We start from the raw sequence: 12440 nt of genomic DNA, 5'->3' as shown, positions 1-12440 counted from the left end.
GGCAGCACAGTATGGGGAAAAGGGACCCTAGTGCAGGTCAACAGTAGGAAAGACCCAAGCCCCATCGTTAGGAGTGCCACAAAACCACCACATTAAACAACCACAATATATATGTGAAGACAGCGCAGGCTAATGCAGGCTCCCTGGTTGCTGTTTCAGGCTGTGTGAGCCTCTATGAGCTCTGCTTACTTGGTTCTCCTGGGATCCTCAAGCCCTCTGGTTCCCTACAGTCCTTTCTCCTCCTCTTCCTTGGGGCCTTTCCGGAGTTGTGACTGGTGTTTGGCTGTGGGACTCTGCACTTGTTCCCATCAGATGCTGGAGGAAGCCTCTCTGACGATGAGTGAACAAGGCACCAATCTACGAGTATAACAGAATATCATTATGAATCTTTTCATTGATCTTATCTTTACCAGTCTTGTTTGGTACCCTTAGCCATCCAGCTTCTGGTTCCAGGCTATCCAAGCAGTGTCTGGTGTGGGTTTCCTCTTGTGGACTGGGCCTCAAGGTGGACCAGTCATTGGTTGGCCACTCCCATAAGCCATTATTGCCCCAGCGCATCTTTCAGGCAGGACAGATTGTGGGTCAAAGGTTTTGTAACTGGGTTGGTATCCCAATCCCACCCCGGATGCCTCGCCTGGTTTGTTACAGGAAATGGCTCGTTCAGGCTCCATATCCTTCATTACTAGAAGTCCTCACTAGGGTCATTCTCATATAAGTTCCAAGAAGTTTCTACTGCTCTAGGTTTCCACATTGTACCCCAAGCCTACCCCCCAAGTTCAAGTAGTCTCTCCCTCCACTGCTTCCTCCCCAAACTGATCTCTTCTGTTCCTTCAGCACCTCCAGTCCACCCACATAATCAGTTCTATTTCCCCTTCCCAGGGAAATCCAGACATTACTCCTAGAGCCTTCCTTGTTACTTAGCCTGTCTGGGGTCTGTGGACTGAAAGCATGACCTATCCTTTGCTTTCATTAAGGACCCATGAAAAAGTCTAATGTTTGACAAAAATGAGTTAAATAGATCTGTAAGCTTTGGGAAATGTTATATCAGCAGAAATAATGTCAGATTAGATTGAAGGTGACAGAAGATGAAATGACACAAGTCCGTGGGATTCTTAAACTTTGTGAAGAACAAAAGTGGATAAGATTACTCACTTGTAATCTTGTACCACTCAAAGGACACATGATTCAAACAAACTATTAGAGAGTCCAGAGGGAAGAGATCTGGCTATAGATAAAGTCATGGAATCAATAGAGCCAGGGTAAATGGTCTCACATCTCATGACGTTATTGTTCTGCTCTGATAACCAATAACGTTTTACATAGTTGGGTTTTGACATTGACTGGATTGAAGATTCCTTTCATTATACTTTCTTTCTTTTGGACTATGAAAGTTATTGGTTATAAGTGAACCAAAATACAACCAAAAAGCAGAAACAAGATATTAATAGAAAGGAAAATTGAAATAAATATGTATGCTGGGGCCTGGCTTTAACCCAAAAGATTCAAGAAAGCGATATCCTGACTTAAATGGCAAAGTACAGATGCCAACATCTATGTACCAGAAATACACCAAGCATTTCCTCTTAAAAAAGTGGGGTTTTTTTGAAATGGGATAAAACTCATGCTTATATCTAATGAATACACGTTCAAAGGTATACAGGATTGTCAACTAAGCCTATTTAAATAAGTAAATTGAATCAAAATGGGTCTCAATACTGCATGAAGAGGACTGTCAAACCTCTACCTGGAAATATATTTGACATACTTATCACTGCCCTGTAATTACTGAGGGGTTGTAAAGACAGTTTCTAGTAAAACACATTATTTCTACAATGTCAATTCAAGTGTAAACTGAGAAGAGTTACACTTCCCTCAAAATCAGGGTAGGGTGGACACATTGCGGAGATAGATATTTTTAGGCTCGGAGGCCTAGTCAAAACCCATGGCCCACCAAGCACCAATGACATCTCAAAGCCTAAGATGTCATAAAGGTAGCTCCTGGCCAATGAGGTGCAGAAGCTGGGGGTGCAATGGGCCTGACTGAACATTGTCTTCAGAGAACCAGTCCTGCTGGTGAACCAGGCACAGCTTACCGGAGCCCAATCCATCAAACCATCATGTCGGGAAAGAAGAGCCAAGAAAAGTCTTGCAGTGACAACAAGCAACTGGAAGATCCTTCTTCTAGGCCTGAGGTACAGGTTCCTGTGAACTACGTATACCGCCTACTGCAGGAGGAGCAATATACCCCCTGCCTAGGTTCCACAACTTCAGATTTCCTCCTTGCGATGCTTGATTACCTTACCGACTACATCCTGGAGGTGGTGGGCTCCGAAGCCAACATCAACAGCCAGCAAAATATCTCACAAGATAGAGAGAGACAGAGAGACCATGACCGCGAATCCCCTCAAGCCTTCAAGAACGCGCCTTTCTCTCTGTTTGATGAGATGCCTGGACCCAGAAGGAATGGCTAAAGAATGGGGTACACAACCCAAGGGTGGGAAGCCTCACCGACTCAGCTAGAACCATGAAGGCTAATAGCAGAGGAGGCTCTCCTGGTGTCCATGAATACTAATAAAATGTTTAAATGAAAGTTACTTGTTTTGACTTATTTCAATTTGTCTCTCTGGGTTGGAGGTTATCCACAAGATACTAAGGGAAGGATGGGAGATGGAAATTATGGTTAAGAGTGGGTGTTTGACTCAAGAGAACACTTCTCAGTTGGGGAGGGGGGGGCTTGGGTAATGACCCTTGTGGGAGGAACTGGGCAGAAGGGAGGGTGGAGAAAGACTCCCTTGTTGGCTCTGAGTACAAAAGAAGCCTCAGAGATTGGAAGTTGGCTGTAACCCATGGGAGGAGATATGGAGACCAAGTATGGAGCAGAGACTGAAGGAAAGACCATCCAGAGACTGCCCCACCTGGGGATCCACCCCATATACAGCCACCAAACCCAGACACTATTGTGAATGCCAACAAGCACTTGCTGACAGGATCCTGATAGATCTGTCTCCTGAGAGGCTCTGCCAGAGCCTGACAAATACAGAGGTAGATGCTCACAGCCAACCATTGAACTGAGCACAGGGACCCCAATGAAGGAGCTAGAGAAAGGACCCAAGGACCTGAAGGAGCTTGCAGCCCCATAGGAGGAACAACAATATGAACCACCCAGTCCCCCCAGAGCTCCCAGGGACTAAATCACCAACCAAAGAGTACACATGGAGGGACCCATGGCTCCAGATGCATATGTAGCAGAGGATGGCCTTGTTGAACATTAGAGGAGAGGCCCTTGGTCCTGAGAAGGCTCTATGACACAGTATAGGGGAATGCCAGGACAGGGAAGTGGGAGTAGGTGGGTTGGTGAGCACGGGGAGGGGGAATGGGATAGGAGTTTTTGGAGGGGAAACGAGGAAAGGGGATAACATTTGAAATGTAAATAAATATCTAATAAAGAAAGAGAGAAAAAAACCTTACTAGCAAGTTATATTTTCAGTATATTAACTTAGAAGACACTACTGATGAGCAGAAATTTTGCAGGGAGGTCTTCTTTCATGGGAGGGAAGGTCTCAGAGGAGAAGGAAAGGGGCATCAGTGAAGGGGTACAGAGTGTACGTGAGCCACATGACTGGGTATAAGGGACAGAGCATTCAGTTGATGATAGTGTGGTGGTGAAGCCAGAAAGAAACATCCATTTTAGAAGAGGTAAAATGCTTAAACACCTAGTCTTAGGATCTGTTTTCTAGAGAGCCTGTGATTTATAGCAAACTTCTGGAGAGAAGATGGCAAAGACTCGAGCTTGCCAGCTATATCTACTGTCCCTTTGTCTATTTTTTTCTCAGACCAATTCAGAATTTTATGATCTATGTGAATAGTAGTTAGGTTTTTTAAAATCTGGATGAAAAACTTCAGTTATACTTGGCCCATGATTGAATCTCAGTTTGAAGCTATAAACTCTAATTCTCTGAACATATATCTCCTCCTAGGCCTATTGTCTCTGTAAAGACTCACCGAAAAGGGAATCAAACAAGTCCAACTTCCAAATTCCCCTTCAGGCTCTAAACAAAATCTGAGAAGTGGAAACTACTTGATCACACAGAGCTGTTCATCCAGCAGGTTTAGGCCATCTTTACAGGGTCAGTATGGGCTTGGGACCCCAAAGACTAAGTTCTTAGCACAAATAAGATTTATTTCCCTTAAAGAGACATGAAGAAGGGAACAAGAAACAAATAGGACATGGAGAGTAAGGGAGAAGAGGGAAGAGAATAAGGGGTAACGGGTAGTTGTCCCAGAAGCAGGGGAGAGGACGAAGAACTGGCTGTGGATAGAGGAGACAGACATGTCCCATAGGCAAATGGCAGTTTATAAAGGTAAACGGGAAGCCTCATGTTATGATGAGGTATTCGATTTTGATTGGATACGTTAATTAGGACAGCCAGAGGGAGCTTTTGATTGCTAGACTTTAATATGTTGATAGCTGAACTTTGAGAACAAAAAGCTACAGGAGGAGGAAGTGGCCGAATAAGAGAAGAGACCTTGGTGGCGAGTTTTAGAAATATAACCTTATGTCTTTGTTTTTGTTTGTAGTAAGACAGAGGGAATGGGGAGAAGGGTGAACCTGCCAGAGCTATGTTTGACATGCTGGCGGTTGCGATTAGGAGCAGGTGTTTGAATCAAGGGAGCACTTCTCATTGGGGGTGGCTTGGGTAATGACCCTTCATGCCTATGGCTTCTCCTAGATAAGGCCTTTCTTCTGTAATACTGCCCTCAAGTTGACTCAGACGGCTCTTTTTCTATAAGCCGTAGGCATGGGCCAAACCCGATTTTACACATTGGACAGCTCTGTAACCGTTTATCGTGGTCTAAATATATTAATGGATTCTTTGGCATTACTGATTTGCCTACGGGGGACATTTCATGTTCAAACTGTCAGTGGTCAACAGTTTACAAAAGGATGTCCATAATGTCAAAGGCAGTGCTCAAATCATAGAAGGTGGAATGGTATACTAAAGTGGGATGAACAGTTTTAGTTGAAAAACAATGTTTTGTTGTACTGTTGAAATCAAATAGAATGATTTTTCCCCCAAATGGGGCTATACTCATTAATGTGATCAGTTTGCTAGCATGGGCTCCTGTAGACTGAAGGAGGATCAGGAAGCCCAGTGGGCACCAATGACATCACAAAGTCTGTTGTCACAAAGGACTAGGGTGGAGCCCAGATGACGCTTTCTGGCTATAAAAGCCGGTGCTGTCTTGAGAGACCCCCAGATCAGAAGAGAGTCAGAGCTGAATACACACCATCGATCGGGGATCGGGCGCGATGGAAAACAAACGGCAGAGGAAGCATAGCACAGCTCGCTCCTCAGGAGCAGAGCCTCAGTTCTCTGTTAGCAAAATAGAGCGCCTTCTTCAAGAGAGAAACCTGCCCAAACGCCTGAACTCTTCAGCACCTGTTTTTCTCGCGGGTGTCCTCGAATATGTGACATCCAACATTCTCGACCTGGCTGGCCAAGAGGCCCACACCAGCGGCAAAAAACTAATTTCCCCAGAGAACTTGACCACGGCGGTTCAGAACAACGAGGAACTCCGCCATCTCTTCAAAGACAACCAGTACATGATTGATGCGACACCAACACCGGGACCCATTGAGACACCAGGACCCGAAGAGACTCCGAAAGCTGATGAGACACCAAGACCCGAGGAGAAGTGATGCCTGCGTCTCGAAGGCAGAAAGTCCATCTTAAAGCCTCAACTCAACATGGATGACTCCCTTGTTGGTGGAGGGGGGTTAAGCAGACATTTATTAAAGTGTCTAAACCATTACTAGTGATTTTGATTCATTTCAGTCGGTCGGAGGGGACGGAGGTGATCATCGAACACCCAGGAGTGCAGGGTGTGGGATTGGGTTGGGTCGGTTGAGGTAGGGGGTGGCACAGAAACTGGTTTCTGGCAGGTTGGGTGGTGGTGGTGAGTTTCTAATGGGGATGGTGTGAGCAGTGGCCTTGGGATGAAAAGGTGGCTGAGGAAGAGGACAGAGTGTAAGTATTTTAGCTTCGAAGGGAAAGCCTTCCTCTACCGAAGTGTTACAGCTCTGCTCCTGCTGCTGCACGGAAGAAGACACGGTCTCCCCAGTAAAAGTGTTCTGGCCACCCAGACACCCCAGGGCTCCCAGGGACTGAACCATCAACCAAGGGGAACACATGGTTCCAGCCAAAAAGTGTGGCAAAAGAATGCCTTGTCGGGCATCAGTGGGAGGAGAGGTCCTTGGTCCTGTGAAGGTCCTGTGATGACTCAACAAAGGGAAATGCGGGGGGGGGGGGGGGGGGGGAGGGAGGGGAGGTGGGAGTGGGTCAGGTGGAGGGGCATATACGTGGAGGCAGGGGTTGGGAGGAGGAGTTGGGGGTTTTCATGGAGGGGGGAAACAGGGAAAGGTTTTAGCATTTGAAATGAAGAATATATTCAATAAAAAAAGAAAAGTGTTCTGGTTAGGGCACAGTGGTGTCCCTAGTGAAAGTGTAACATTTCTGCTCCTTCAGGGAATGGTTTCCCTGGGCAAAATGTTACAGCTCTGCTTGTGTATAGTGAGGATCTCCCCAGTAAAAGCCCTGTTCCTGCCAGTGTTACAGCTCGGATCCAAAAGGTATCCTGGCAATTCAAAGGCACAGACTACCACAAAGTCACATCACACAACGAACTTAACCAAAGGGGTTTATTAGGAAGGGAAAACCAAAAGGGGAGTCTGTCTCTTCTTGGGCAAGAAACAGCAGGGAACTGAGCAGAAGGGCAGGGTTTATATGGAGTTACTTGGAGTGGCAGAGCTTTTCAGGGTAGAGATTTCTAGGGTGAGGATTGATGACATTTCAATGCCTGAGCTTGGATGAGCTGAAGGACTGATGGGTTTTCCTATTCAGGGATTGGTGGGTTTCTAGAACAAGTTCAGGGGTTGGTGGAGTTCTGTTTCTGGCCCTGGTTTTGGGCTTGGGGTCAATTCAGTGTATTCTTTCTGAGGCCTTGGTCATAGGGTCAAGTCTGGGTCAGTGTGTCCTTTCCTTGACCCTGATCTTGGGGTCAACTTGGGGTTGGTGTGTTCTTTCCTTGGCTCTGGTCTTAGGATCAAGTTAGGGTCATGATATCCTTTCCTTGGTCCTGGGCTTGGGGTCAATTCAGTGTATTCTTTCTGAGGCCTTGGTCATGGGGTCAAGTCTGGGTCAGTGTGTCCTTTCCTTGACCCTAATCTTGGGGTCAACTTGGGGGTCGGTGTGTTCTTTGCTTGGCTCTGGTCTTAGGATCAAGTTAGGGTCATGATATCCTTTCCTTGGTCCTGGGCTTGGGGTCAATTCAGTGTATTCTTTCTGAGGCCTTGGTCATGGGGTCAAGTCTGGGTCAGTGTCTCCTTTCCTTGACCCTGATCTTGGGGTCAACTTGGGGGTCGGTGTGTTCTTTCCTTGGCTCTGGTCTTAGGATCAAGTTAGGGTCATGAGATCCTTTCCTTGGTCCTGGGCTTGGGGTCAATTCGGTGTATTCTTTCTGAGGCCTTGGTCATGGGCTCAAGTCTGGGTCAGTGTGTCCTTTCCTTGACCCTGATCTTGGGGTCAACTTGGGGGTCGGTGTGTTCTTTCCTTGGCTCTGGTCTTAGGATCAAGTTAGGGTCATGATATCCTTTCCTTGGTCCTGGGCTTGGGGTCAATTCAGTGTATTCTTTCTGAGGCCTTGGTCATGGGGTCAAGTCTGGGTCAGTGTGTCCTTTCCTTGACCCTGATCTTGGGGTCAACTTGGGGTCGGTCCTTGGCTCTGGTCTTAGGATCAAGTTAGGGTCATGGTATCCTTTCCTTGGTCCTTGTCTTGGGGTCAAGTCAGAGTCAGGGTGGGTTTTTTTGTTTTTGTTTTTGTTTTGTTTTCTTTACAGAAGCTGTCCTGATAGGTTATGAATGTAGAAGGCCTTGGGATGACTAGTATGGTACTGCTCTCTGGAGAGGGATTAGTGAAAACATGGATTGTGGTGGGGAAGGCATCATTCTTGAGTGGGGATGCTTTAGGTAAGCAGGTGATGGCTTTGGTGGGAGGAGACTATTGATTATTGAGTGGACCATTGTTAGCATTTACCTCAAGGATCAGGAAGTGTTGACTGAGCACTGAGGGGTAATCATGAAACCAGAAGGAAATATACAAAATAGAAACTATTATCTGTGTTTTCCTTTAGAAGAATGTAATTCTCTGCTTCGTTTTAAAAGAGAGAACGTTGTGTGGAATATATGCTTTAGTTTTTGTGCACACTGGTACACTAAGCAATTGTATATGAATGCTATTTGGCCTAAGACCTACAATTTAGGCAGGTCTAACTGGTTATGGAACATTAGTTTCTTTCTAATCCAGTGGCTGGCAATGAAAATACCATGGAATTAGTCATTATACTCAGATAACTTTTCTCAAGTAATGTTCTTTGTGTGAACAGCCTTATTCTCAGGCCTAGAGTACTCAGTTGGTTAAACGGCTATCTGATGCTGAAAAACCATTTATTTGGCTTATGCCTGTAGCTAAAAGTAGTCTAAAACATAGTCCTTATGTTATGTCACAGGACAGCATCAAAGAAGAACTGATCTAATATGATAGAAGTTATAGAAGATAGGTTGATTAAACATATAGGATGAACAGCTCTGTATAGACTTTACAGTTCATGTATTTAAGGTGTCTCTCTGAGATAGTTTCTTTTCTGGCCATAGTTTAGAGTTTGGACTTGATTCAGCCATGGCTAGCAAAGCAGTTGTAGAGTCAAGGATCGACAGGGATACTCCCTTTAAACATTGTATTGAGCTATGCCTATGGATTTTATAGGAAACATGGGTTTTCACAAGTAAGCATTTCGTACAATTGTATAGCAAGAAGAATGCCACTTAAGGTCAAATAATCTTCCCATGCTATGCAAAATAAAATTATAAAGTCATTAAGGGTGGTTTGATGATCAAAATATTTGTAAGCATATTGATCTACTTTATTGTCTCATAAGCAGTAAGTCCTGAGTATCTATTTTAATCATTGGCAAAGATCAGTTTGATATGCTTTTTTATTTGAAAACATCTAAAAGGTACAAGACACAAACTAGTAAAGGTTAGAACCAAACATTTAAAATTAGTAACTGAGGGCTGGAGACACACACAGCTCAGTGGTAGGAAGCTTATATAGCAGTGAGTGAGGTCTTAGGTTCAATCCCTAACACAATAAATATAAATAGATGCATAGATGCATAGATAGATAGATAGATAGATAGATAGATAGATAGATAGATAAACAATTGAAATCATGCCACAATAGTGGTGTCTGCAAGAAAAGTGCTGCAAAGCACTGGCACATTAAAGATATTTAGAACTCACAATTGTCTAGGTCAGTAGTTATCAGCCATCCTAATGCTGTGACCCTTTAATACAGTTAGTTCCTCATGCTGTATTATTATTATACATGGCATTATTTTTGTTGCTACTTCATAACTGTAATTTTCCTGTTATGAATCATAAGATAAAATATCTGTTATGCAGGAAATATAATATGTGACCCCCAAAGGGGTTGAGACTCTAGGATGAAAGTCACTGATCTAGTTCCTTCCCATTGAGTGACACACTTTCTAAACTTTTATTACTATTTTCCATACCCCAATTTGAGCACCAAATGGTATACATTATATTGAAATAGCACTGTGTTTTCTGAAATGTGTATAATCATTGTGTATACTCTATAAATGAAATAATATACAAATATAATCCATGGCAAGTCTTGAGAACATATTTTCGAATTATTCTTTTATTTATTTTTTGAGGCAGGAATGGTGTTAAACTATCTTTAATCCAGAATTCAGGAGACAGAAGCAGGTAGAGCTGAGTGAGTTTAAGGCCAGCCTGAACTACATAGTAAGTCACTGCACACAAATCATTATGATATAGTAAAAACCTGTCTTTAGGGAATAGAAGTCTTCCATCTGTGTTGGTATGTGAGTCTTGTTTAAACAACCATATCATTGAAACTTCACAAATGCTATGTGTAGAAAAGTAGCAGGGGTGTTGGTTCTCTGGCTCTTACAATCTTCTTCAACCTTCTTCTGAAATGTTCCCTGAGATTTAGATGTAGAGGTTGCTTTGTAGATAGCCCATTTGTGGCTGGGAATCCCAGGGTCAACTATTCTCTGCATTTTGATGAGTTGTGACAGAAGTGTTGGTCTTCTGCAAAAAGTAGCTTATTTGCTGAGGGTGAGAGATACACTGAATTGTGTATATATAAGAATAAGTGTTACAAATGCATTTAGAGGCTGAGTGATTTAGGAAAATGTTACTACTGGGGAGAACTTCTTGATTGAAAAATTTTAAGTATAATTCATGACTACTAGTATATCAGATAAATCTTTTTGTAACACTTTGCTCATCACAAAATGACAGAATTGATATTTGTAACTTCCCAAAGGTTTGGGGCAGGGAGAAAAATCTATAAAATATATTTCAAAGTATCATTTTAAGTATCTAAATTTAAGATGGCTTGAGGAAAGATACAAATAAAATGGCCAGGATATTGGAGCATTTGCAATAAGGTCATGGGAGCTTGAAAAGATAAGTGACTGTAGCTTGACTATTTATTACTCAAAGTGGTAAGACAAGACACAAATATCACATACTATTTTTCTATTCGTTGTTAATACTCATTTTTGGTTGTGTGTAATAAGATGTTGCTATGTAGCGCTAGCTAGTCTTATATTTACTAGGTTTTCCAGGCTGGCATTAGACTTGGGGCAGTTATATGTCACTCAGCCACCAATGCTGTGATTATATGCCTAGAGCATTCCTTTTACTTTAAAGAGAACAATCCAGGGCATGATAATGTGAGAATAATTTATTGGAGGTTAATTGGTTCACATACATAGTATGTGCTGGGCAGCTGTGGTTAACTGCCCAGGTTCTGAATAAGATGGAACCTTTCAGCATTCTTCCATGGAAGCCACAGAAGCCATTGGCAGTTAACAGTTGATGGTCATGGGAGATGGGAGGGGTTGTCCTTTACCTCAGTGATGATTGGCAGTTAACAGTTACTTGGTGAGGTGGCTTTATTCCTCAGCACTGTAGTCACTAGTTATGTCACCTGTGCTTTAGTAAATACTACTCAAGAAACTACTCAAAAAACCTACTCAAGAAACCTTAATTAAATGCAAGTAATTAAATGTCAAATAAAAAAACATAAAAATAGGACTAGATGGGAGGATGAAGAAATTCATTGGGAGAAAGAATAAGCATGCAATGGTTGAGTGTGATAAAAATTATTAATATAAATGTGTTGGGAGTACATTACTAAGGAGAAGGCAAGTTTGCACATTCTGACATTTAGAAGTGTATGCATATAGAGGTGCATGCTTTTTAAACCAAGCTTTTGCTAATATGTTTACCAACGAAGAACATGGGCATATCTATAGAGTGATCTTTTAGCATTTTTTTTTTTATCAAGCCAGACTCAAGTTGTAACAAAACTTGGTCCATTTTACAGAACAAGTCCAATTCACTGAGTTCAGTATCCAGTATAAAATGTGATTCTCAAATCTTTACAACCTCTTCTGAAAATCCTCTTATGCATTAACTCATGAACTCTGCGTCAGCCTTGAAAATTCATAAAATAAATTTGTTCCCTCTTTCAAATTGTGTTTCTGTAAGCTTTCCAAAGTTTGCTCTACCAGTTCAGTTTTGCTTTATGTGACTATCTTTCCTGTTCTACTATAAAAAGCCATTTGCCTTACAGAACCATCCCTTCTGCACAAGGACTGGCTATGCTGGCCTGGTATCTCAGAAAGAGATTTGTTATTTAAGTTTGGTATCTCAAATGTGGGGACCAAAAGGCCCATAGTCTGCGAACTCCATTCTTGGGAAACCTGGCAACGTGATTGGGTCTTGGAATGGGAGGGATTAGGGAAATGGCACAAGTCCCAAACCTGAATCTCTAAGTCCCAAATTTAGGAATGTTGATGACTAAGGGCAGGAAAGAAGTGAATGCCTTACCTCAGAAAGAATAAGTTTGCAGTTTCTCCACCTTTTCCTTCCTTTGAACCCCTCAGTGAATTAGATGATGTCTACCAACATCAGTTAGGGTGCTTTTGACTCAGCCTACAGATCCAAATGTAATTTCTCCCAGAAGCCACCCCTCTAAACATTCAGGATTAATATTTTGTCAACTGCCAGATGATCCCTTAGTCCACTGAAATTTACAAGCCAAATCAATCATTCCAAAACAAAATATGAACCAAGTCTCGCTTGCTGAAGGTTAGTATAACTTTATGTGAATTTCAGTTCTTGAAGTGATTGTGTTAGTCAACTCAGGGAAGAATTCCTTTCAACTCAGAGATTTTACGAACTAATGTATTATTATCCTTCAGAAGTAGCAAAAAATACATGCTCGTGGAAAGGGAAAGCACTGCTGAATTACAGACA

The 12440-nt window shown here is 42.8% G+C and overlaps 2 protein-coding genes across 2 annotated transcripts; both read left to right on the top strand.

The window, feature by feature from the left end:
- The first annotated feature begins 2117 nt into the window (after window positions 1-2117).
- LOC127675213 (huntingtin-interacting protein M) lies at window positions 2118-2471 on the top strand. Its single transcript, XM_052171224.1, has one exon. It carries the CDS (start codon window positions 2118-2120, stop codon window positions 2469-2471), a length of 354 nt encoding a protein of 117 aa, XP_052027184.1.
- Window positions 2472-5311: 2840 nt separating this feature from the next.
- Window positions 5312-5701, top strand: LOC127675513 (histone H2A-Bbd type 1-like). The gene has a single exon (XM_052171602.1). The coding sequence runs from the start codon at window positions 5312-5314 to the stop codon at window positions 5699-5701; it is 390 nt and encodes a 129-aa protein (XP_052027562.1).
- The last annotated feature ends 6739 nt before the right edge of the window (window positions 5702-12440 follow it).

The sequence above is a fragment of the Apodemus sylvaticus genome, chromosome X (assembly GCF_947179515.1).
Source record: "Apodemus sylvaticus chromosome X, mApoSyl1.1, whole genome shotgun sequence".
Taxonomy (NCBI): Eukaryota; Metazoa; Chordata; class Mammalia; order Rodentia; family Muridae; genus Apodemus; species Apodemus sylvaticus.
This window is presented reverse-complemented; position numbering and strand designations above follow the sequence as displayed.